General features: G+C 41.7%; 1 protein-coding gene across 10 annotated transcripts in view; it reads right to left on the minus strand.

The window, feature by feature from the left end:
- The window catches only part of ptprt (protein tyrosine phosphatase receptor type T), a 427,933-nt gene that overhangs the window by 339,055 nt on the left and 65,076 nt on the right, over window positions 1-23,802 (minus strand). For all 10 annotated transcript variants that reach the window (XM_075460193.1, XM_075460191.1, XM_075460192.1 and 7 more), the window contains exon 2: window positions 17,418-17,543. In XM_075460193.1, the coding sequence (XP_075316308.1) occupies window positions 17,418-17,543 (126 nt within the window). The remainder of the gene's footprint in view (window positions 1-17,417; window positions 17,544-23,802) is intronic.

The following is a 23,802-nucleotide window of genomic DNA, read 5'->3' on the forward strand; positions in this document are numbered from 1 at the left end:
GACTTTGGTTCTGTCGACTCCGCCGTCTGGAAGAACTTTAAAATGAAAATGGCCGAGTAAAAGTTCCGTACCCTTCTCCATGTTTGGTGGATCCGCCGATTACTTTCTTTTCCGGTTCCACAGCAGACAGCAACAGACTTTTACAAAATAAAAGCCTGTGAGCGACAGACTTTTACATTAATAAAATTAAATAATAAAAACTGCGCTAATGCGCGATAAAATATTTATCGCCGTTAAATTATTAACGAGTTAACACGATAATAACGAGTTAACTCAATAATAATGAGTTAACTCACCCAGCCCTAGTAAACATACAACAGCAAATGCAAAATGTATGAATTAAAAACAAACCCTGAAGCACTTTGTCGAACCTAGATAAGACGAGAAGGCCTCTATGCATGGAACATTTACACCAGTACACTTCAAAGTTCACAGAAATCCGTGCACACAGTTTACAAAATGGCCGCACGGATTGGCACATCAACGCGAGTGAATTACAAAACCCAAGAGCTCAGCACTCACTCCTCACCGAGAGGAGGTGAGCTCTCATGGATGTCGTTATGGTTACTTATACTCCTGTTCTCAGCATCATTCAACAAACATACAAAGCAGGTTTTTGTGTCCCGATCTGTGTCGGCACAGCTTCACAGGGTGCCGCTATAACGAGCATCTCGTCATGCCAACGTTGTGTGGAAACCATCTGCAGTTTCAAGCAGAGAAAAAGCCAAATGGAGTTGTGGCATGTTCTGGGAAAACTGCATCAACCTTTGACTGAAGAACCGTTTCTGGAGTCTGAACACACGACATCAGCTTTTCCATATGCTGCTAATATCTAAATAATACATATTTATATAAAACTGCAGCTAGTTGTGTGAAACTAACATCAAACATCAAACCTTTCTGAGTATTAATCTGTTGGTTTGGCTTTTCTTTGAAAACTTTTAGCCTGTTAAGTCTCATTCTTCCTAATTCAAGATGTATTATATACACGAATATATTCCGTGAGACGAACATTCAGTCAGAGAAGCTTTTTTTCCCCCTCTATCTCGTCTTTCTAGCGCTGTTTTAGTAATAACACTCTTCTGCTTAGTTTTTTCCATTCTCATCTCATCTGAATCCCCCCGATCTGAGCAGCTGCAAAAGTCCATTTTCCCTTCAGGTATCATTAAATCTTCATCTACTCCGTGTGTTGCTCTCAGGAGACTCTGCAGAGATTGTTTGTCCCAGATAAAACTGAGAATGCACACGTTTTCTGTCAATATTTGACTTAAAAAACTCACAGAACGCAGCAGGCAGCAGGTTCTCTGCAGCCATTTTTTTTAATTCTCTTATTATGAAAACTGCCTCTTTTTTTCCCCTACAGAACACGGGACATAAAGAATTCACAAATGCATGCAGTACATGCACAGACAAAAGGAAGAATTCAAGAGAATTTGACAGAGGTGAGCTTTTGTAAGAGATGAGCAGATAAAAAAAAAGATGAGGAAAATAAGAGCACATCTATTCCTTTTTGATTACACCTCCTCTGAGAGTGAATAGTCTTTGTCTGTTCCCACCTGAGCCCTTCTATGTCCTCTTGCTTTTGTATCCACGACAGAAGAAGCATTTCAGATCTTTGGTTACTCTGAGTTACATCAGGCATGATCCAAATAAGAACAATAGGAGGTTTTCAGGTGACCCACTCAGAGTTTTCCACGCTCGAGCAACAGCTGAGAATATTTCAAATTTTATCAACAATATAAAAGCTTTATATTGACTGATGTTGGAATCCAGCAGAGCAGCGGTGCAGCTGTTTGCACTCTTAACTCATCTCACAACATCACCTTTCAGGTTTTTTTTAGCAGTTCTCATTACCAGGAGGTGGTTAACGGGTTTTCCTGATGGTCCCTGGCAACATTAGCCACTGACACACAAGCAAAAAGTCCTCATATGGAGGCCAGAAGACAGATGATGGAAAGTACAGATGGCATTTTTGAACTGGGGGGGACCAAGCTGTCAATAAATGATTTCACCTCATTAAGTTATTTTTGAGTAATTCGGGCATTAACTGGCGCCCAAGTCGTTACTTTTGTAATCCCCTATGGGCCAATAGTTTGCACTAAAAAGCCGTTGTAGAATTATTTTGAAGTCATGGATAAACAACAATGAACATTGTTAAACAAAAGCCGACCCGATTAACACCAGCCACACATTATGAAACCGACTGGAATACCAATCACCCACCAAAACCTCATGTTTATGCAAAATAAGTTTTATTGAAACGTTTGTTTGTGAAACCACAACATATTTGTGGATAGCCTACTTGCATTGTTTAGTTTTAGAAAAAACGCTCTGATAACTCGGAACTTGGAGCTCGGAACAATGTGACCCCAAAGTTGAGCACTCCCAGCCTTACAAACATACAAAAAAGCATGAACTCTATGTAGGGCTGGTGAGATTAATCCGACTTTCCGAGCCGGATCCGACTTCAGATTAAAAATCTGACTTGGATCTAGGATATTCTCACATCTGTGTACAACTGGAACGCATCTCAATGCACGCTGGAATGTAAGTTAGTCAAAGTTACGGGACATTAATCGGTGTTACGACCCAAGGGTCGTATATAGTGTGTGTGTGTGTGTGTGTGTGTTAGGGTTGCAGCCAGGGGAGTTGGTGAGCAGGTGAGTTGTCCCAGCTGTGTGTGACTAGGTATAATCAGCTGGGATTAGACCTAGTCTAAAGGTGCTGGAAGACGCAACCCAGGAGCCAGTGGGGCCAGCGGTTGTTGGAGTATTTTTGCAGTAGCTTGTGCAGGTTGTCGTGAAGCGCAACTTTTTCAGTGGAAGGAGGTTGACAGTTTGACTTTGGGTTTTGTTGTTCTGTTAATCATTTAGGTTCTTGTTTGTCCTCAGGAGGTAACGTTGGGAATGTGTTTTTCTTCTAGGTTTTGGTTGAATAGTATTACTTTTCTTTTCCAATAAATAACCATTTAACATCACCCATCAGTTCTCATTGTTTTATTTCCTCAGCTCGGGACACTTTATTGTTACCCCTTAACAACCGGTTTTATCGGCAAAGTTTGCCACCTTAAGTATGGGCGGATGGGCGGGGTGGGGATCGGGGTCACTATGAATCTGGGGGGGGGGGATCGTGTCATGTCCCCACGTCCTCAGTGCTATCTGCGCCAATGGCTGTGTCGGAGTTTCGCTTTGTGTGTGGTTGGGTTTACATATCGCAACTACTTGGTTATGTTTCGTAAAATACACTACATCATTAACCTGGCTTGGAACTTGGAACTTGGCACAGATACACAGTGTCACTGACTGCGGGAAAACTGTGCTGTTAAATTGTGTTTTAGTGAGTCAGAGAGGTTCAAAATTCTTTTCAAATTGATTGGCATAGTCCTTGATAAACTGGCCCATAGATTGTGGGTACTGGCTCTGACCAGGTTGGGGGAACAATTCAATATGATTGGCTGCTGTCCTCATTATTAGTTTGATGCGTCCCTGCCTTGCTGTCATGTTAACGTGGGTCTACCTCAGACCCAGTGATATGAAACACAGACGCTTAAAACAGACATGGATAAAAAAACACGAGACAAAACATGAAGTTTGTATCAAAAAAAGTTTACAGATGGCATCCAAGGCAGGTGCCTCGAAATCATATATTTTTTTGTGCTCCAACGACTTCTGCCAGTAGTAGAGGCGGTAATGAGGATGCTGGCAGCCGTGGCCTTACTGCTGGTGACATGCTTGAAACAGGCAGCTCTGATCAGGGAAACAAACAGCAACACAAGCCCAGAGTTAGAGCCAACACAGACCCAAAGACCAGGCAAAGCCCCCTCTCCTTGCATACTGTAGCAGCAAAGAGATGAGAGGGAGTTATAAGCTTGTTTTTGTGTACAAGACAGAACACTGTCGGGTTGTATATTCGATTGTGTTTTTGCTATTTTACCTTATCTTTCCAAATAGGTGACTTTTTATTTTATGTTTAGCAGACTCGACCAAAGTTATAGAACCAAATCCTATTGGATCATTGATCTATTAATCTTAAAAGTCACATAGGCATATGTTTTCTTATCTGCTCAAGGGCTAAGTCGAGGTGAAGACTTTACTTGAGAAGAGCTAAAAAGTTGTTGTCTTTTAATGGTTCATTTTCTGATGTCCCAAACAGGAGAGCAGGCCTTGGTCTGGACTTTTTATGCCAATGACTTCACAAAACAGCAGTATATGATACAAAAGAGTCACATAGATGAGCATAGAGTTTGCATGTCCTTTCTGTGCTTGTCTAGATTTGTTCCAGGTGCGGTTTTCCAGGCTAGCTGGCGGCTAGCTGGTGGCTAGCTGCAGCTAACTGTAGCATCACAGCATTAAAAAGTAAGCAGCTTTGTTTCTACTCAGCTTATAGCAAAGACTACAGAATGCACACCGTTTTTTTTTTTTACCCAGTTACACAAAGGAGCTGACTTTTCAAGCAACAACTTGAAGTAGTTATGATTAAAAACACGTAATGAGTCTCCCAACAAGACTGTTTAACCTCCAGTTTGGCTTCTTTAGTCATTATCAGACTCTACTGTTTAGCTTCACAGTTGGCAGTCCCATAGAAGCACTTCCAGACTTGATAAATCAATAATAAATCCTAACTGAGTTTTTTAGCCCGTCTGTCTGCCCGTTAGGAGGAAAAATATCACGTAATGGAACGTTAGCTGATATTGATCGTCACAAACGCCACAAGAAACTTTAAAAAAAACACACTTTTAAGACGTTGCGCCGTCTCAATTGTCTGTCCTTGAAATTGCCTTTGAAGTTGACAGGCCAGTAACAAAAAGAGACTCAGAGTAGTTATTATGCAGAACTTCAGTCTTCGTGTCAGTCGGTGAGTTTCTCCTCAATCTGTTTGTCTCTTTTTTTGGGTTTGTTTGTTTGTTTTTGTCTCAGTTTTTGTCTCCTTCCCAGATCCGTCTGTGTTTCTGCCTGTCTGCCCTTGTCACTCTCTCTAGTGTCTTCTTTACTGTCACTTTAAAGTCAATCTTTGTATTCTCCTTCGAGCGTAGATGTTTTTTCTCTTCTTGTGCCTGCCGTCAACCATTTTTTCTCGTTTTCATTTCATCCGTCTCGGTTCTCCAAAGTCACTTCTTCTTATGTATTTTTTCCCTTTTTAGTTATTGCATTTGTGTAATGTCTGAAGTTTCCAGCATTTGTTTCGTGTTTATATTCTCTTTATGAATTAAACATCGCTCTCTGTGAGTATTTGTTGAACTATACTTTGGATAAGACGGTGAGTTAATGTCCCTTTGCAGACAGACACCAACGCTTACGATCCTCAGCTCAGATTCACTTTTCTTCTCTTTTCATATAAGGATGACAGAGGGAGCAATGCCGCTCTGTGTTTTTATGTTTTTCGTGCCCTGCTCTCTGTTTTTTGCGCCTGTATTTTCACTTCTCACTTTAACTCTCCCATTGAGTCTCTCTGATCATCCCTCACAATGTGGTCATGTTGATAGCTGCTGAAAACATCGACAGGCTTTGATGTACGATGTTTGCCGTTTGTTCCAGTTTGTCCCTCTCAGCCTGGAGTGTAAATGCAATAAGAGATATGACAGCGTGTTGTGGAAAGAAAAAGCTAAAAGGCTTCTTTTCTTTTTATATACAGCGTAGCCGCACCTTTCCGCCCGGAAGGCTTAGGGGTTAGAGTCGGTTGTCCATTGACCGGAAAGGTTATATAATCTCAAAAGATTGAGATTATACTGGTGTCACATCCATGGGGTTTTCCCCGTGTTTTATCACGTTTTAGTTTATGTCATGTCTTAGTTTTTAAGTTCATGTTTAGTTCTTAAGTTTTGCCATTGTTTTCCCCTCAGTTTCTGGTTCCTCAGTCCCCATGTTCAGGTCAATTGTTTCGTTCACTTCACCTTCCGATTCTTCTCAGCTGCATCCAGTCATTCATCAGTTCCCTCAGTATGTAGTCTCTCTGGTTTCTCACATTGGCTGTGTTCGAAACCGCATACTACATACTTCCATACTGCATACTCATCGATCAGACAGTATGCAGAGCGTTTACCCACAATGCATGTCGCTCCTGCCCGAGCCGAAATCAGCCTGCCTGAAGATTTCGCTTAAAGACATGGTTGGTAATCCTGTTCAGAAACACATTTTGTAATACTGGGTGAAATGGTCCGTCTATCCTGAGAGAAATCTATACAAGATGTATTTAGAAAAAGGGACGAAAATAATCAGACCTCTGTGGCAGCTGCAGGACTGAGAAAAAGCTGACCAATCCGAGATCAGGATTGGAGCGCCTACAAAAAACCATTCAGATGCCTCTGCTTTCTGCCTACGCCCCCCCTGTCGGCTCCCTGCTCCGTGTGCGCACGCGGTTCTACCGGCTTTGGATGAAGCACTGACGGAATGGAGAGCGGGGGGTGGAGCTTAGAGGAGGGGCCACTTTCGAATCTTGCTAGCTCTCTTGCTAGCTCTCTAGGATTACCTACCATAGCTTTAAGCTGTAAACTCTGTAAACTTTAGCAACATTTGAAATATTTTCAGGCGAGAAAGTAGTCATTCAGATCCCCAACGTGTTGAAAACCTGACAAAATACCGGCTATTTACAATTTTGTTTCCACGAATTCGGCGCTACTAAAGCCAGCAGCAGTGAGCAACGCACTCCCGGTTATTTTCACAAAATAAAATACCCATTACCTTTTATTATAAGGAAAGCCATTACGATACAATTGGTGCTTTTGTTTTGAAAACAGGAAGTGAACCTACCCTCGTTGTAGCTAGCTTGAAACTGCCGTTTTGACAGGAAATGACGATCGGCGACGTCACGTTACGTTGCATGTTGGGTAGTTTGAGTATGAGTAGTGACCTCATGATGCATACCCAACATTTCGGCGAATTTAGTATGCATCCGGGAAAAAAGTCAGTAGGAGAAGTATGCGGTTTCCAACACAGCCATTGATTGTGAGATCCTTTCATCTTACATCCTTCACCACAGTCACAGCCAAGATAAGTCACTTTGTAGTTATGCCACGTCATGTTCCTTGTTTTGTTTTGCCTTAGTCAAGTTTTGGTTTTTCCACAGTCTTGATCTTGTCTTCCAGCTCAGCTGCGTTTTTTGTTAACCTTGTTTTTTTAAAATAAATAATCAAGTCTTGTTTTTGAAAGTCCGCATCCATTTCCTTCTACACATTGCACCCACCCCCAGCTGACACCTGGATGGGTTAAATGCGGAGGACCAATTTTGTGTGTATGCAATAAATCCGATCTTAATCTTAATCTTAAAAACTTGGGAAGTGCGTGTGATGGTAAGATGTGTAGGGATGCTCTCTGTCATTAAATTAAGCCAGTGTGTTTGAAAGTTGTTTGTTTAGTTGGAAACGTCCTGTAAATGTAGCTTCAGGTTGTCTTTAATGTTGTAAAAATGACGTTTTTCATCGTTTGGTCCGAGTTGGACCTCATTTGCATATTTTCTGAGCCGTTGCAGTTGCTGAGGCAGAGCTTGTGTCCCCCCTGCTCTTGCAGGCATTAAAGTGCAGATCCTATATTCTGAGTGTTCATTCTACATGCAACCAGATTACAGCTGCTGCACCTGCTCATCCAACTCGTTACATACTGCTGTGTCACTTTTTGACAAAACCTTCTGCGGTCAAATAAAATATATTGTGCGTTTTTAAACATCCAATCATGATGTTTTTCTGACATTATCAAAGAACTTTTAATGCCAAACCCTACACTTAACCTCGCACCTCTATTGTGTAGCAAATTAGTAGAGTTGCAGAGTGAAGGATGTCAAAGCAAGATTTTTTAAAAAGTAAGTGAAGAAACATCAGCAACGAGGTTGGACCTGAACATGAGTTCCATGCTTGGAATCCCCTCCGACCTCCCTATGCAGTCTGTAACCTGTCGATAAGCGAGCTCTGAAGATTGACGTTTTCCCGTTTACCACCGGCGCAAACGTCCTGTCACTTACTGCAGCAGAGGGATAACTGGCAGTACGGAGCTGCAGAGCAGTTTCCACTGACTCAGAAAATTAAAGGAGGGGCTCTGGACCAGGCGTCGAGAATATGAATCATCTGGCTCATGAAGACTTGTTGCCCCCCAGTGAACTGAGCAGGTTTCAGGCTTGAAACAAGCCGAGCACGTTTTGTTTGATCATTTTCAAGACATACGACTAATGATGTTAAGTTTTTACATCGATAAATAGATGACAATAAAAGCCAAAAGTTGAACCCATCGTTATTTTTCATCTTATTTTTCATTTCAGGGGCTGAAGAAAGGTATAAAGTAGGGATGCACCGATACCACTTTTTTTCAAACCGATACCGATACTTGGATCTGAGTTCTTGACAATATCGAGTACCGATGCCGATACTTCTACCACAAAAAAAATGCAATGAATTGGAAGACAGGTTTCGGTCTCACTAGCCTAACCACACTGTTACCGATTAGCTCGACATCTCCCTGAGCCGCCAATCTAAAAAAATACAACAAAAATGACAAGCCACCCTCTGATCGCGGTCTTCTTGCAATAAATTGGTATCGTTTAACTTCAACGAGTATGAGCATATTAGAATAGTATTGGCTCGATACCCGATACCAGTATTGGTGCATCCCTAGTGATACCCCTAGTGGGTGGTTTGTTTCAAACGGTCTTCATGCAATAAATTGGTATCGGTTCATGGTATTGGTTAACTTTAACGAGTATATTAGAATAGTATCGGCCCGATACCAGTATCGGTACATCCCTAGCATGAAGTATATTGACCGTTTCTAAAAATGACTAATAACTAATGTTTAATATAACTTCCCTTTGGGTATAAGTGAAGCTTTCAAATTCAACTATAGTACCTTTTTGTTTTTAAGGAGAACCTGTAGTGTTAAAGAGTTAAATTCTCTCAATACAAAAGACAACGTGGCTCAAAAAATATCTTAAAGGAGAAGTTTTTTTTTTTTTTTTTTAAACCTGGACGTTATTTCTGGCATAAAATACATTCATCTACTGTCTTGTATGAGATATTTCTGGGAAATTGTCCATCATCCTAAAGAAAAGCAACCAAATGTGGTTACATCATGCTGAGCTACTACATCTGTGGGGGTAATAGTCCGTCTAACAACCTCTTTGCCACCAAAATACGTTCACACAGAGTCATCATCAACTTGTGAGAGAATAACAGGGCTTGCTGAGTTGCTATTAGAATTTCCAGATGCGGTCCAGATGTCTGGAGATGCTCAGTACTGTTGACAGCTGTCATTATTCTGGCCACGTAAGAGGAATGGTGAAAAAGAGGAAATAGATTTGGTTAATAAAGGAGATTTTAACTCAGAGCTGTTGTCGTTCAGATGTTATCTGCCAGCGCAGACACAGCAGCACGTAGGTGTACGCAAGAGGAAATAAGCCTCTTGCCTTTATCTCTGAGCCTCCATTATAGACACAGTCATAATATAATCCTTTTTCTCGCCTCACCTCCATGATATCGATGTGGTTGATACGATTGCCTTAAAGCATAACCCACACTTGACAGCTTGCACCCCTGACGGGATTGGATTGGCACCACAGCCCCTCCTCCCTCACTCACTCCACATCCATTTAGACGTAGTTGTCATGTAGTCCATAGCGCTGACGGCTCATGGATCTCAGGGTGAACCGTGATTAGATTGGAACTTCTTCTTTCATCATCTCTGCATTGACATGGTAATGTGATAATCCACACCGCTGACGATTTATGGATGAGACAAGATTGGACTGGTTTGAGTTTTAATCCACCTCATGTCACCCATGTGTAGACGTAATAATCTTACGGTTGTGGGAGCTCACATATTAAATGTCAAACAATGTTTTTATGTGTACCACTCCAACATATCAAACAAAGCTCAATGGTCTGTTTTTAAAAAAAACACCAATTTAAAGGGGATACGAATTTATACGGATGCGTGTAGTGATACGAAGGAAGAGAAAATAGCACCAAGCGATTGTGAGGTCTGACTTTTTCCTGGAGAACGATTTTGTGATGCAAATGTATTACTCTTTTGAACGCATATTGTTTTGAGAAGCAAAACGCTTTATTTTTTAAACCCCAGCCAACTAGCCGGACTACCTTCATCAACACCAAAACGAGGCTGGAACTCTGCTCACAGGACGCAGCAGGGGGTAAGAAGATGTTCATAAATGATGTTGCTAATATGGGATGTCATACAGCTTCATGTCAAAAGAGGCGAACTATCCCTTTAAGTGCATGAAAATAGAGAAACATTTTTGTTTAAAGTGAATTCCGAGATAATCTTTACAGGTATGGAAAAAAAAGACCAAAATAAGATGGCGAAGCACATGATTTCCGTGCACTTTTATCCATATCCCTTCACCTTGTCTTCAAAGCTCAGTTCAACCATCAGAAATCTGGGAGTGACCTTTGACCTTTCATCTGAGGGTGGAAAAACAAATTAACAATGTGGTCAGGACTAGTTTTTCCCAGTTACGTCTCCTGGCCAAAGTTAAAATGTTTTTAAGTCGTCATGACCTTGAGAAAGCCATCCATGCCCAAATAAGTTCAAGGTCAGACTATTGCAATGCACTTTATGTTGGCATCTCCCAGTCTTCTCTCAGTCGCCTTCAGCTGGTGCAGAACGCTGCTGCCCGTCTTTTAACCAACACCAACAGACGTGTGCACATCACTCCTGTTCTTAACTCCCTCCATTGGCTTCCTGTCCTTTATAGAACTGATTTTAAACTTTTAATGTTTGTTTTTAAAGCTCTTAACGGCCTCGCCCCGTCGTATTTATCTGAGCTTTTAACAGTCCTGGTAGAGCTCTGAGGTCAACAGATCAGTTTCTGCTGGAAGTGCCCAGGTCAGAATACAAACCCTGGGGTGAGCGAGCCTTTTCCCAAAGCTGCCCCCAGGCTCTGGAATAAGCCCCCCGTCCAGCTGCGTCTTATTTCTGACCTGGGCCTCTTCAGATATAGGCTAAAAACCTACTTATTAGGGCGGTCCGTGGCGTAGTGGGTACAGCAGACGCCCCATGTACAAAAGGCTATAGTCCTGCATCGGACGGCCCTTTGCTGCGTGTTATTCCCCCTCTCTCTGCCCCCTGCTTCATGTCTCTCTCCACTGTACTATATAATAAAGGCATAAAAAAGAAAAACCTACTTATTTAGGATTCCTTTTAATAACCAGTAGTATGATGACACTCTTATTTTATCTTATTCGATTGTGTTGTATTTTATTGCTTTCACTGTTTTTTTATTGTTTTTATTTGTTTTTACTTATTCTTCTCTTTATTTATTACCTGCTGTAAAGCACTTTGGCACATTGTAAGGATTGTCTGTAAAGGGCTGTATAAATAAAATACATTTACATGTACATTTTATGGATAAAAGTGGGAATCAGAGTCATTTATCAACCTTTGGTTGTATATTTTTGTGTTGATGGGCTGCACTGACACCTCGAATCAGCCATGTGTTGCCCAGTAGGAGCACTAGCGGTGTTGATCAAATTAAAAAAAATGACTAACAGCAGAAGACGGACAAAGAGACTGATAGACAATTTGTTCCTGTCCAGCCTTATCAGATCTATCGCTTTCAGGGCAGCATGCGGCTGATCACTTGTCAATGATGAGGAGGGCTCATAGGCCATGATGGCTATCAGCCCTGACAACCACCACCCAGCATCAATAGATGAGACAGATAACTGACAGGCGGCGGCGTGCGCACTGAGAGCGAGACGGAGTGGCGTTCGAGCCCGTTCAGTCGTATCAGATCTTCGGTGCGAGATCTTAGTGTTGCGAGCGGAGGCTGCGGCTGACAGATCAGAGACAATGACGGGAGAAGAATTAAGATGGAGAGATGATGATGATGATGATGATGTATGGGAGCTGTAATTGACATGGCTGAGAGATAATTCATGATGGAGAAAGGAGAAGTTGGATTCAATATGAGCACAGAGAGAAAAGAAGCAGGAGTAAAATACAGAGAGTCTGTAACAGCACATTTTTTTTCACCCATCTGCTTCAAGATTTTTCAATTGCACCCACGGGGGCCCTTAAATGACTGAATATGAAACAAATCTACACCTGTAAAAAGGCCCCGATACGTCCAACCAGACACCCCGAGAGACAAAATAACCACAATCCAGTCCAATTTGTGGTTATTGTCTTTATTCACCCTCCATCTCCTCATGTTTGGTGTGTTAGTTATTGCATGTTTGATGTATTTACCTTAAAAATAATCTCTTTCTGCTCTTTTCTGTCTTAATTTGGGGTCTTTTTGCATCTCTGCTCCCTGCGTGTCTCGGCATATCTCTCTATGCATCTCTTTTTTTGGTCATTTTGTGCCACTGTGATGTCTTTCTATATCACTTTGTGGTCAGTTTGCATCTTTTATGGTTGCTTCTTGCCACGTTTTTGTTTTTTCATCTTTTTTTCCGCTGTGTTTTGCTTCTCTTTCTCAGACATGCTGTACCACTGTGTTAATGTTAATGCCTTAACTGGTGAAAAATGAGTTTATATTTGGGATGCACCGATCTGATTTTTGGAACGGATATCGGTACCGATATCGAAGAAAATTCGAGATTGGGTATCGGTGACAATGATCCATATGGGCCGATTTTTTTTTTTTAATTATTAATTTTATTTATTTTCTCTTCATCCAAGCTCCCATTCTGCCCCCTTTATTGGTGAAAAAAACTTGTTAAATTGGGACTTTGTTTTTACCAAGTTGGAGAAGCTATTGTTTTGTTTAGATGCTTTTAAATGGATGTTTAATTCCCATTTGCACTAAACTATATAAAGAACTGATTGCTATTTGTTTTAAAAAGTCTACCAACCAAGCTCATAAAGCTATTGTTTTTTTTCTAATATTTTGTTTCACATTGGAGTTTGAATCCCTAATTGCACCAACTGAACCATATTTTTATGGTTAAGATTGTTTTACTGGTGCAGAATTATTAAATAAATAAGTAATTCAGTACATTTATATCTGTTTATTTATTGTTTTGTTTTTTTAAAAAAGGAAAGAAATGTTTAAGTCAAGTCTGATGTTGCCTTGTACAAAAGAATGATCCCGGTCTTTTACACACAATGAAACTTAGCGTTTGTTTAGGCTGATTTATGGTCGTCTACGGAGAGCAATGGAGACCCTCCCGGAGACGCTCTCCGTCGCTTGCGTGCCTCGGCCTAAATTCCTATCTATCCGTCGAGACGACGGAGACCGCAAGGGTTGTGATTGGTCGGCTAACGACATCATTTCCGGAATCACTTTTCCGGTTTAGCTCCTTCCTCTCAGAACAACAACACCGCCATTTTTGAAAGAGTTTACTGTGTGCCGGTCAACATTTGGTCAAAATTATTTGCATTTCATTATCAACAAGCTCCAACTCCAACAACAGTCCTTCTCTCTCGGTCGCCATCGTTCACTGTGAGGAGTGGAACGGAGCCGGAAGGTGAACAATCAATCAACCACTTTCACGATAGACGTCGCGAGATTGGGTCGTTTAACGTAGCGACGCCTACTGATCGGGAGGTGAACTGCCTTGCGTATCCGACATCCCGGCGGAGAACTTCGAAAGGGTTAGTGACCACGGAGTCGGATTGACGGATAGCGACGGAGAAGCATACCGAGGCCTATACCATAATTCTGCACTGTTTTCTGTATCGGTCGATACTAAACCTCAGATATCGGTATCAGAGGTGAAAAAAGCAGATCGGTGCATCCCTAGTTTATATCATCCAAGAGGGAGATAAACACATCTGTAGAGGTCTCCTTCAGTGTGCACAACCAGATTTAAAAAAACAAAATAATATGGATACCTACTGTCCAGAGTTGCTAGAAGCCTCAGAGGAGCTTCTTTTGTACCTTTAGCTCTCCTCTTTACGACAGCACTGCAGCTTACCTCTTATCTGTGAGCATGTGAGGCAAATGCCCCGACACAATTATATGCTCACACTAACATTTCAAGCTGCTACATCAGGAAAAAATTCAAAAGAAGCATCCATTTTCTGCATTGTGTATATATCCCCAGCAAGTCAGTCCCAACTAGGCCAGTTTCCTGCCAAGATATGTTGAATCTTAAACAGCTGATTTATGGAGAAAATGCTCTCTGGCTTTTTGAATAAAATCCCAACATTTTAATGGAGCTTGGCAAAACCGCATCTGATAAAACAGTCGTGTCATTCAAACTGAGAAAAGAGAAGGAGGTGACTCAAGCTATAGGCATAAAGTGGGGAGAGAAGTATAAGAGCCAAAGTGTGAAAGAGATTGTGTGGGATAAAAGTGAGACCGTGGGCGAGATATCAAGAACAAAAGGGCAGAACTGTGAGAAGGAACGAGATGGATAGACGGGCTGTCTGATTGCCATTTGGCGTTTGACAAGTGGAGAAGGACCCAGCTGGGGTCGCGTCACGCCACCGAGTCTGCCAACTCAGATGGATGGAAGCAGAGATATAAAGAAAAAGTTAACAACACTTGTGGAGAGGGGGGCATTTCAACTGCTTTAACAATAACCTTTCAATCTGTTCACAAAAAAATGTTGAGAGCCTGAGTTTGCCTATCAAACTTATACAGGAGCTTAGATTACACAGAGACAGAAAAGGGTCTGTTTGTTGATGTCTCTGTCCTGTCCTCTCACCCTTTAACCTCCCCGATTCTGCCTCTGCTTTTAAATTAAAGGGATAGTTCGCCTCTTTTGACATGAAGCTGTGTGACATCCCATATTAGCAATATTGTGCATTAACATTGACTTACCCCCCCCTGTGTCCTGTGAGCCAAGTTCCAGCCTCGTTTTGTCACGTTCATGGGGTTTTCCCCATGATTTTGGTTTTGTGTTTTTTTTTGTCATTCCTTCTGTCTGTTACGGTGCGTTCAGACCGGACGCGGTGCGAATTTTCGCCTCGCGTTACTCGTGCAAGTTTTGCCGCGGATGTAGTTGAATTTACTCGCGCGAGTAAACAACGAGCGAATAGCTCAAGGGGCTATCTATTTCATTCTCTCATCAACCATGGCTGATATAAGTACCATCGCGTCCGCATGACGTCACTGTCGTCCAGAATACCAACGTTGATAGGCTGTCGTGATGCGAATATTTCGCCAAAGTTGGATTTTCTGAACTCGCACAAATTCGCGTCTTGTCATTCGCGCAGCAGAATTCGCGTCATTCGCCTCATTCGCGCCGCCGGCTCGAATTCGCGTCTATTGCATTGACTTTGGATGTAATCACGTCACGCGAAAAATTCCGGTCTGAACGCACCGTTAGGGGTTTGGGTGGCAGGACACGGATGCGGACTCCAGAGGGTAACAAAACACGGTTAACAAAAGGCGCGGCTGAGCCAATGACAGAACTAAGCTGTGGTATCGAAACATGAATATAACCGTGGCACGAAAACAAAAAGACTTGGCATGACAAGAAAATACTTAACTGTGTTTAATCGTGACGTGGCATAGCAAGGCATGGAAGGTGAAAACAGAGAAGGAATTCACAAAATGAAAGGGGAAACCTGGAAACTAAATACTGAACTGGGTGATTGGTAAATGAGTGCAGCTGAAGACTATGAAGACGTGAGTGAACTAATGACCTGGTTAAGGAAATGGCAAAACTTAACTAAACATGGACTTAAACTAAGACATGACAAAAACACAAAACCAAAATCATGGGGAAAACCCCATGAACGTGACACGTTTTGGCGTTAATGAAAGTAGTCCGGCTAGTTGGCTGGGGTCACAAAAATAAAGCGTTTTGCTTCTCAAAACAATATGCGTTCAAAAGAGTAATACATTTGCATCACAAAATCGTTCTCCAGGAAAAAGTCAGACCTCACAATCGCTTAGCACTATTTTCTCTCCCTTCGTATCACTGCGTGCTGCCGCCAGCTGCCAGCCGCGACTGTTAAGGCCCATTTATGCCCTACGGAACCGGACGAAATTCGTCTGTCCAGTCCATACGTTGCTCCCGGAGCTTCTGTTTATGCCTCCGTCCGTATTGCGCACGTCCGTAAGAAATCCTCTAGAGGGCGGTATATATTGAGTCATTGTCGGCCGCGGGTTTGAGAAACATGGCGTCAGTTGAGGAAGTTGCAGTCATACAAATGTAAATACCCCCTGACCATCTCACAAATCCTCTCCTCCATTACCTGGCATTTATAAATCTTAAAATGTTTTAATCTCCTACTCTTCGTTCTTCTTCTTCCTCCATAACTTCCGGAGCCAACACGCTCCTGACTCTCTACTGCCCCCACGAATTCCTCTGGTATTGCTCCGTTTCGCCCGGAGCTCACCGGATTGCTAAGCTCTTGACCTACGGACAAACTGACGGATGAAACGCCCCCCGGAACCGGGTGAAAGCGTCCGTTTCCGTAGTTAACGTAGGGCATAAATGGGCCTTTACGGTGTTTGCTGCTCGGAAGCAGGGGACTGCTCGGTCTGCACTTCGGTCTGCATGGTCTACACAGCAGGCAGTGGAGGATACCAGTTTTATACACATTTCTGCAGAGATGTCCGCCATACTTCATTCCTCTAGTTAGTGTAGAGTTGTTTTCATATATTTTCTCTTTCCACTTTATTTAACTCGGTGGACATACCTGCACTTTTAATCTTTTTCTAGTGTTGAAATGATAAGGTTCTGGCAGTGGATCGTTATTATGATAACTGGGAGTCATCTTCTCAGTCAGTATTTTCATGTTGCGTTTGATTCACTAATATTATCTCAAAACATTTTCACACTCTTGAAGCCCCACAGTGTGAAACTTCCACCTCTGTGCTTCATTATCTAGACTATATTAGACTAGATTCACTGCAATCCTCTTCTCCAGGATCATGAAACAAATTAATCTCAATCTCATCCATTCAAAGAAAGTGCCCTCGAGTTTGTTTTATGCAGGGGCTGACATAAAGAGAAGACCCTCACAGTGTCACATATTGCTCATCCTTCTTTTGAAGACATGCGTCACGGATAAAGCTCTGGCCTCCCTGCTTTTTAGATCTAGAAAGTGCAAGCGGAGCACCATCTTACAGCAGCAGCTGCAGCATTGATTGAATGTATTCTAGTTTTTTTTCTACTTCTTTTCTATCCTCTTGGTGACTCACAGTCACTTATTTCTCCTTTGGGGATTATTTTGCAGACAAATGCAGACAAACATGGTCCATAGATTCAAACCACAGGTAATTTTAGAATCATGTCCATGCAGTTATAACAATTGGAAGGTTTTTTTTCAACTTGTTATCACAGTAGATTCCCTTTCATGAGCAATGAGTTTCTAATTTGGAGGCTGTGTTATCAGCATGGTGTTTTGTTTTTGATTGTTTGACAAATACATTTGACATTTCCATTGAAGCGTAAACACAGCTGGAAGCGACCAGGTCCAACTTCATCTGATCGACCAGTTCACAACTACAACTACTAGATAGTCATAATGAGTGATTAAACTTGGAACACAGGGACACATATAAAGACCTACCGGTTGGAAGGGCAGGATCAATCGTGGGTTTTTCCCAGGAGTTGACTTGTTCCCAGGTAAATCCATTGGTTCCTAGAGACACACTGTACCCACAGCTGCTATATGACTCCTCAAATGTACAGCCACCTAAAAAGAGAAAGAGAACAGTATACGTAAGGTCAGCGTGTGCAAAAAGCTGGCAGGCGTAGTAGTTGCGATCAATGGAATTTCAGCCTTGATTGATTTATTGACAGCAGCGGTTACCAGCGGCAACCACCAGGGAGCTTTAATGAGGTCCTTCAGTTTGCTTAAAACGCTTAAAAAGTTGTGTCGGAAGCAGCAAACAAGCCTTCACCAACTTCATCAGACATCTTAAGAGAACTATCCGTGTACAAATAAAAAAGGCCTGAAAAGATTCATAATGTTGCATTGGTTTAAAAAAAAAATACTTCAACAGATAATCATCTCTGTAAATAACTTTTACTGGAGTGTGCCAATCAATTCCCACATTGTTACCACCTACAGAACCGTAATAGGGTTTGATTGAATGAAAATCCCTTTTAGAATATTCATTTCTAATTGCTTTCTATGCGATATTACGTGTTTTAAAACCACATCTGCTTCAATAACTTTTGAATCTTTTTGTTTGAAAACCCTTCCTGCAGAAGCTGCTTTGGTTTTTATTATTAACAACATACTACTTGTTGCGTTCACTCCTTCCACTCCGTCATGAGGATTTACATTTTGTTTAGCTGCCATCGATTTTGGGTCTTGACGAAAACCGGAAGTGACTTTAGCTAAGACAATAAAACGGAAAAAAAACAGATATTAAAAGAAGCATGCAGGCTACATTAAACTTAAAAATACTTCTCACTTAAATTCTGATACATTGCCCAGCGTGGTGACTTAATTTTAAACGTAAACAATTGGGAAATGTGTTTTTCCTACACGGGTTACTTGGCAGATTAGCATTAAGCTATTGAAATATGCTAGCGGTTTCGTTAGCGGCTAGTTAGCACCCTTGTTTCAAAGGGAAATCATATGTGGCTTATTATGTTATGTGAATTAAAGCCAGCTCAATTTTGACTGTGATATGCTCATATTTTTTAATGTGAAGCTTTAAAATGTATGGTTTAAAACTCTTGTTTAAATGTTATAAAATACTAAATATTGTAATTCACCAGGCAATAAACAACACCAAAGACTAGTTTGTTCGTAACAATGCTAATTAAGTGCTCAGTGGGAATTGAAAAAACTAATGCAAGACAGACACTGTCACAGTTTATCAGAGAAGTGAAAAGAGCAGAAGGGGAGATGGAAAGAGGGAGACGCTACACTTTTCTATGAATGAGAGGAGAGAGTGAGGGGTAGATGAATAGAAAGCTCCATGTGTCAACATGATTAAGTCACAGTGTCTCATCATTATTTCATGGCCCAGCTAAGACACATTTTCCACTACATTAGCTTTCTCTGTTGGCCTCGAGCAGTACACACACACACACACACATCCATGCGCATAAACACCCTAATTAGACATATGCTTTGACACACAACCATTTTAATTTGTTTTGAAGTATTTGAAATGGGAGAATGTGATTGCTTTATTCAGGAAATAACTTAATCCCTATACATTTTTTTTTTGTGTCTGCCTCTTAGTTGCCAGGATTTTCGTGTGTAAGATCAGAGATCATAACAAGAGTAAAAAATCTTTCTCTTTTTGTCTTCTGCTGACAGAAACCACGCTTGAAGGCTAAAGAATGAGGATTTAATGAGGTTTTGCAGTAAATTAGCGTGAAAGTGCAAAGTTACGTTATAGTCTTCAGGTATTGGAACTAAAGCAGCAATCAACTGTACAAACGATGGAAAATCCACTCAGGATTTGGACAAAAAGCTTCCAGAGCCGGTTAAAGTTCAAATCAAACCTTTTTTCTTTTAACATACAGTAAACTCCATCCATCCATCCATCCATCCATCCATCCAATTCATCCATCCATCCATCCATCCATCCATTCATCCAATTGATCCATTATCCATCCATCCAATTCATCCATCCATTATCTACCGCTTCTCCGGGGGCAGCACCTTGAGCAGAGAAGCCCAGGCATCCCTGTCCCCGGCCACTTCCTCCAGCTCTTCCGGGGGGACCCCGAGGCGTTCCCAGGCCTGCCGAGAGACGTAGTCTCTCCAACGTGTCCTGGGTCTTCCCCGGGGTCTCGTCCCAGTGGGACGGGCCCGGAACACCTCACCAGGGAGGCGTCCAGGAGGCATCCAGGAGGCATCCTAACCAGATGCCCGAGCCACCTCATCTGACTCCTCTCGAGCTCTACTCCGAGCTCCTCCTGGAAGACCGAGCTTCTCACTCTATCTCTATGCCCACAGCCGGCTCTACACCTCTCACCAAGGGCACCTCAAGAGTCGAAGAGAGTCCAACCCCTTTCAAAAAGACTGGTTCCGGAGCCCAAGCCTTGCGTCGAGGTGAGTCCGACTATATCTAGCCGGAACCTCTCAGCACCAGCTCAGGCTCCTTCCCCAACAGAGAGGTGACGTCCCACGTCCAAAGAGCCAGCTTCAGTAGCCGAGGATCAGACCGCCAAGGTCTCCATCTTCGGCTGCGACCCAACTCACACTGCACCGATCCCCCCTAGGCCCCTCACACGGGTGGTGAGCCCGTCGGAAAGGGGACCCGTGTCGTCTCTTTGGGCTGTGCCCAACCGAACCCTGTGGGTATAGGCCCGGCCCAGCCACCGGGCGCTCGCCCCCGATGAAAACCTACTCCAAATATCTTTTCCGTCATAGGGGGTGTTCAGTAAACTATTTTTCTATAAATTTTTGTAAAAAAAGAAGAGAAAAACTGCTATGTTCAGCTCAGGAAAAAAAAGGTCAAAGTAAATTAAAAGCAGCTATTTGAAGACATCGAGTGAAATGGTGGCCATCCAGCCGTGCATCACAGTGGGGTTTGTAATCCACGGGGGAAGTCCCATCAATGCTATTCTGTTTATTAATCTACTGAACTAACCAGTCAGTTTCCAGGGCTACAGTATACTGCTGATATCACAGCGACAGAGGGAACATTCTACCTTGGGAGTCATGTATGTTATGTACACAACTGCCCCCCCATTATGATGACCTTGACTCTTCTAGGTGGCAGCACTCGGCTTTTATAATGCCATTATCATAATATTGTATTTGAAGCACTTTAGGCTGAAATTACGTCCTTGTGTCAACCATATTTCCCCTACCTTTGTGATGTGACTTAATGCCAATCAGTTTTTCTTCTTTTTCAGTCTATACCTGCAAAATTGTCTAAATAATTGAATAAATTTGCCTTTGTGACAGGATGATGTTGACAGCATTCAAGCTAGTTGGTAAAATTTTAATATCTACCAGCTTTTAATAAGAAATCAGTGTTATGATGCTGGTACCTCAGTGTTAGATGCAATGTATACACTAAGCTTTAATAAAGTATTCACTTTCATTCCTTTATTGAGATGCAGAGTGTTGGGATATTTCTCTGCAAAGGCACTGTTTCCTTTACTTTTCCCTGTTCTGCTGTTTGAGACATTTTTAGGCTACAAACTTTGGGCAGATGGTGTTTAATCAGTTCAAATTATTGTCACAGACCCACAGTAGCTACATCATCAAATCTGATCAAATCTGCCAATGCAGCAGTTCTGTAACTGACAGTAAGTCCGTCTGAATTCCTGAAAACTCTGCAGCCGTCGAGCTGCATTCAGTAACAAATGGGAACGCCCTTTCCAATGTTGGACTCAGAGGAAAAAAAAAAAAAAAAATCAGAGAAAACATCCCATAAAGTCAGATTTTCTATTCTTAGTCTGTAACGCTTACACGATAAGAATAAAACGTTGGTTTATGTTGGTCTTGAGGTTAAAAAATTATCTGATTTTGAGAATTACTCAGAGGAAAAACCAAGCTTGACTTGCTGAGCTGACAAACAGCAACCACCACTACTCTTCAAAGCAACCCTTGTAAATTATTGTTGATGTTTCAGGCCCGGTTTATAACCCCATTCTGATCCTTCTCAGTCTTGGGCTGCCTATCTGCTGACACCAAGTCTGAATAGAGAGCGTTTCAGCATTCATTAGCATTCACAGTCTGTTAGAACTGTTGCACACTCTTTGTTTTGTTGTGCAAAGAATGCTTTATGTTACTCTAACACCAGCATTTTCATTGCAAATGATTGTTTTGGACTCTCCCGAACTTAAACCTTTTGACTCCCGCTTCCTTCCAGCATCACAATAAACATGTTCTAGCTGTGTAGTGCAATGAAAGTTATGATATAGCTTTGATTATGCATCTTTAGGCAAGACTTACATCAACTGGGAAATAAAATGGGAAAAACCCCTCGTCTGTCTGTGCCCTTTTTTTTTTTGGAAAAACAACCTCCAGCGATGGGTGAAAACTCGTAAAACGCGTTTTTTTCTCACAGATATGAAAATAGCAGTTATGAATTAATCAATACTGGGATAATTAGCCTTTATTGCCCCCTTGTTGTTCGGCAATCTCATTAGAAATGAAAAGAAATCAAAGTGATCTCATTAAAATGCTATAAACATGCAAAAGGCAGGGGGGGGGGGGGGTCGTATCAATATTCAATATCAGATCTGCAATTTTAAAAGTGCGATTGGGGGATAAGAGACAAAAGTGGCACGCAGGAGTAAGCAAGTCTGTGTGTCCCTGATCTAGTTTAGAGAAGCAGTACAACATGTCTTTTTTCCCTGCACACAAACATAATTACACACATGTTCTGCGTCAGAACATAAATTTACATAATGAAACCATAACACTGCTCCTCCGCTGAATGTGTGGGTCGTGTGAGGATTACAAAAACAGAGCATGGCTGTGGGACAGAAACACATATGTGCATGCATGAGGCATCTGTGCACATGGTAGCGCTTTTAGGGGGGCACCCAGTCATGCAGAAGCCCCTCAGCTCACCTAGTTAAACATTACTGCGATGAAAGAATTTTGAAAGGATGACTAAAACATTCGTACGCACACGAGGATGTGCTCAACAACCAACACGTGTAACAATTAGCTGGGTTTCCATTCAAATTTTAAGGAAAATTATTATTGCAAAACGTGTGTTTTAACTGGCGTGATGAAACGAAGAAGCAGCAGGCAGCCAGAAGTGCAGCCAAAGAGGGCATGAGATGATGTGATCTCATCCAAAAATGAATGCATTTAACCACTAATGCTCAAACTACATGCTTTGAAAGACTTCCTGCAACAGCCCTATACTCTCAAGTAAGTCCAGGTGTGTTCATTCGCAGGTGAAATCTTAAATAAATGTTAAAATTAGGGCTGGGCAATGATTCAAATGTTAATCTAATTAATCACATGATTTCCCTGATTAATCGCGATTAATCGCATTTGTACGCAGAATCCAAAAATGAATTCAAAAGTAATGTATAGCTTTTAGCATTTAGTTTTATTTTAAATGTGCTGCCATATGAATGAAAGTGCCATAACATTTGTTGTGCAAACACACTTTTAACATCAGCATCTTTCTGTAGTTTTTATGTAGAAGCCTCGCTCCACTGTCTGTTTCCTTGAATGACTTGCTGCTATCAGTTGTGTGTTTTGCCTTTAAGTGATATTTTAGACTGGAACTACTACGCTGAGAAGACAATTCAACTTGGCTGTAAATGCAGGAGTTTTTTTTTTAAATTTATTTTGAAATACGTGCTTTTATGTTGAAACAAGTAAAACAGGAAGTAGCGCCGGTTAGCTCCGTGAGCTTCACACAGAGACCGAGGAGCACCTGTAGCGGTGATGTTACCTGCTAGTTTATCTTTATTTTATTACTCCACGCTTCGTGGTGTTTGCTGTAACTGTGTGAATGTGATGCAGAGGAGAAGTGGAAGCTAAAGAATCCTAGTTCTGACCGTGAAGATTGCCTCTGGGGAATGACTCTGCTTTACTCTTACTTTGATTATTTATTGGTACCAGCGACAATGCTAAGAATGCTATTTCATTAATGATTACAACAACTAATGTTGTCTTTTACTTTGTCTACTTGAACATTTAGTTCTACGGTGTTGATGTGGCGTTAATAAACATCTGTGAAAAGAACCGGAGTCTCGCATCCAATCAATGGGCGGCATATTGGCAGAGTTTACAGATGACTTTGGTTCTGTCGACTCCACCGTCTGGAAGAACTTTAAAATGAAAATGGCCGAATAAAAGTTCCGTACCCTTCTCCATGTTTGGTGGATCCGCCGATTACTTTCTTTTCCGGTTCAGCAGCAGACAGCAACAGACTTTTACAAAATAAAAGCCTGTGAGCAACAGACTTTTACAATAATAAAATAAATAATAAAAACTGCGTTAATGCGTGATAAAATATTTATCGGCGTTTAAAATGAACAAGTTAACGCGATAATAA

This window comes from Odontesthes bonariensis, chromosome 3, assembly GCF_027942865.1.
Source record: "Odontesthes bonariensis isolate fOdoBon6 chromosome 3, fOdoBon6.hap1, whole genome shotgun sequence".
Lineage (NCBI taxonomy): Eukaryota > Metazoa > Chordata > Actinopteri > Atheriniformes > Atherinopsidae > Odontesthes > Odontesthes bonariensis.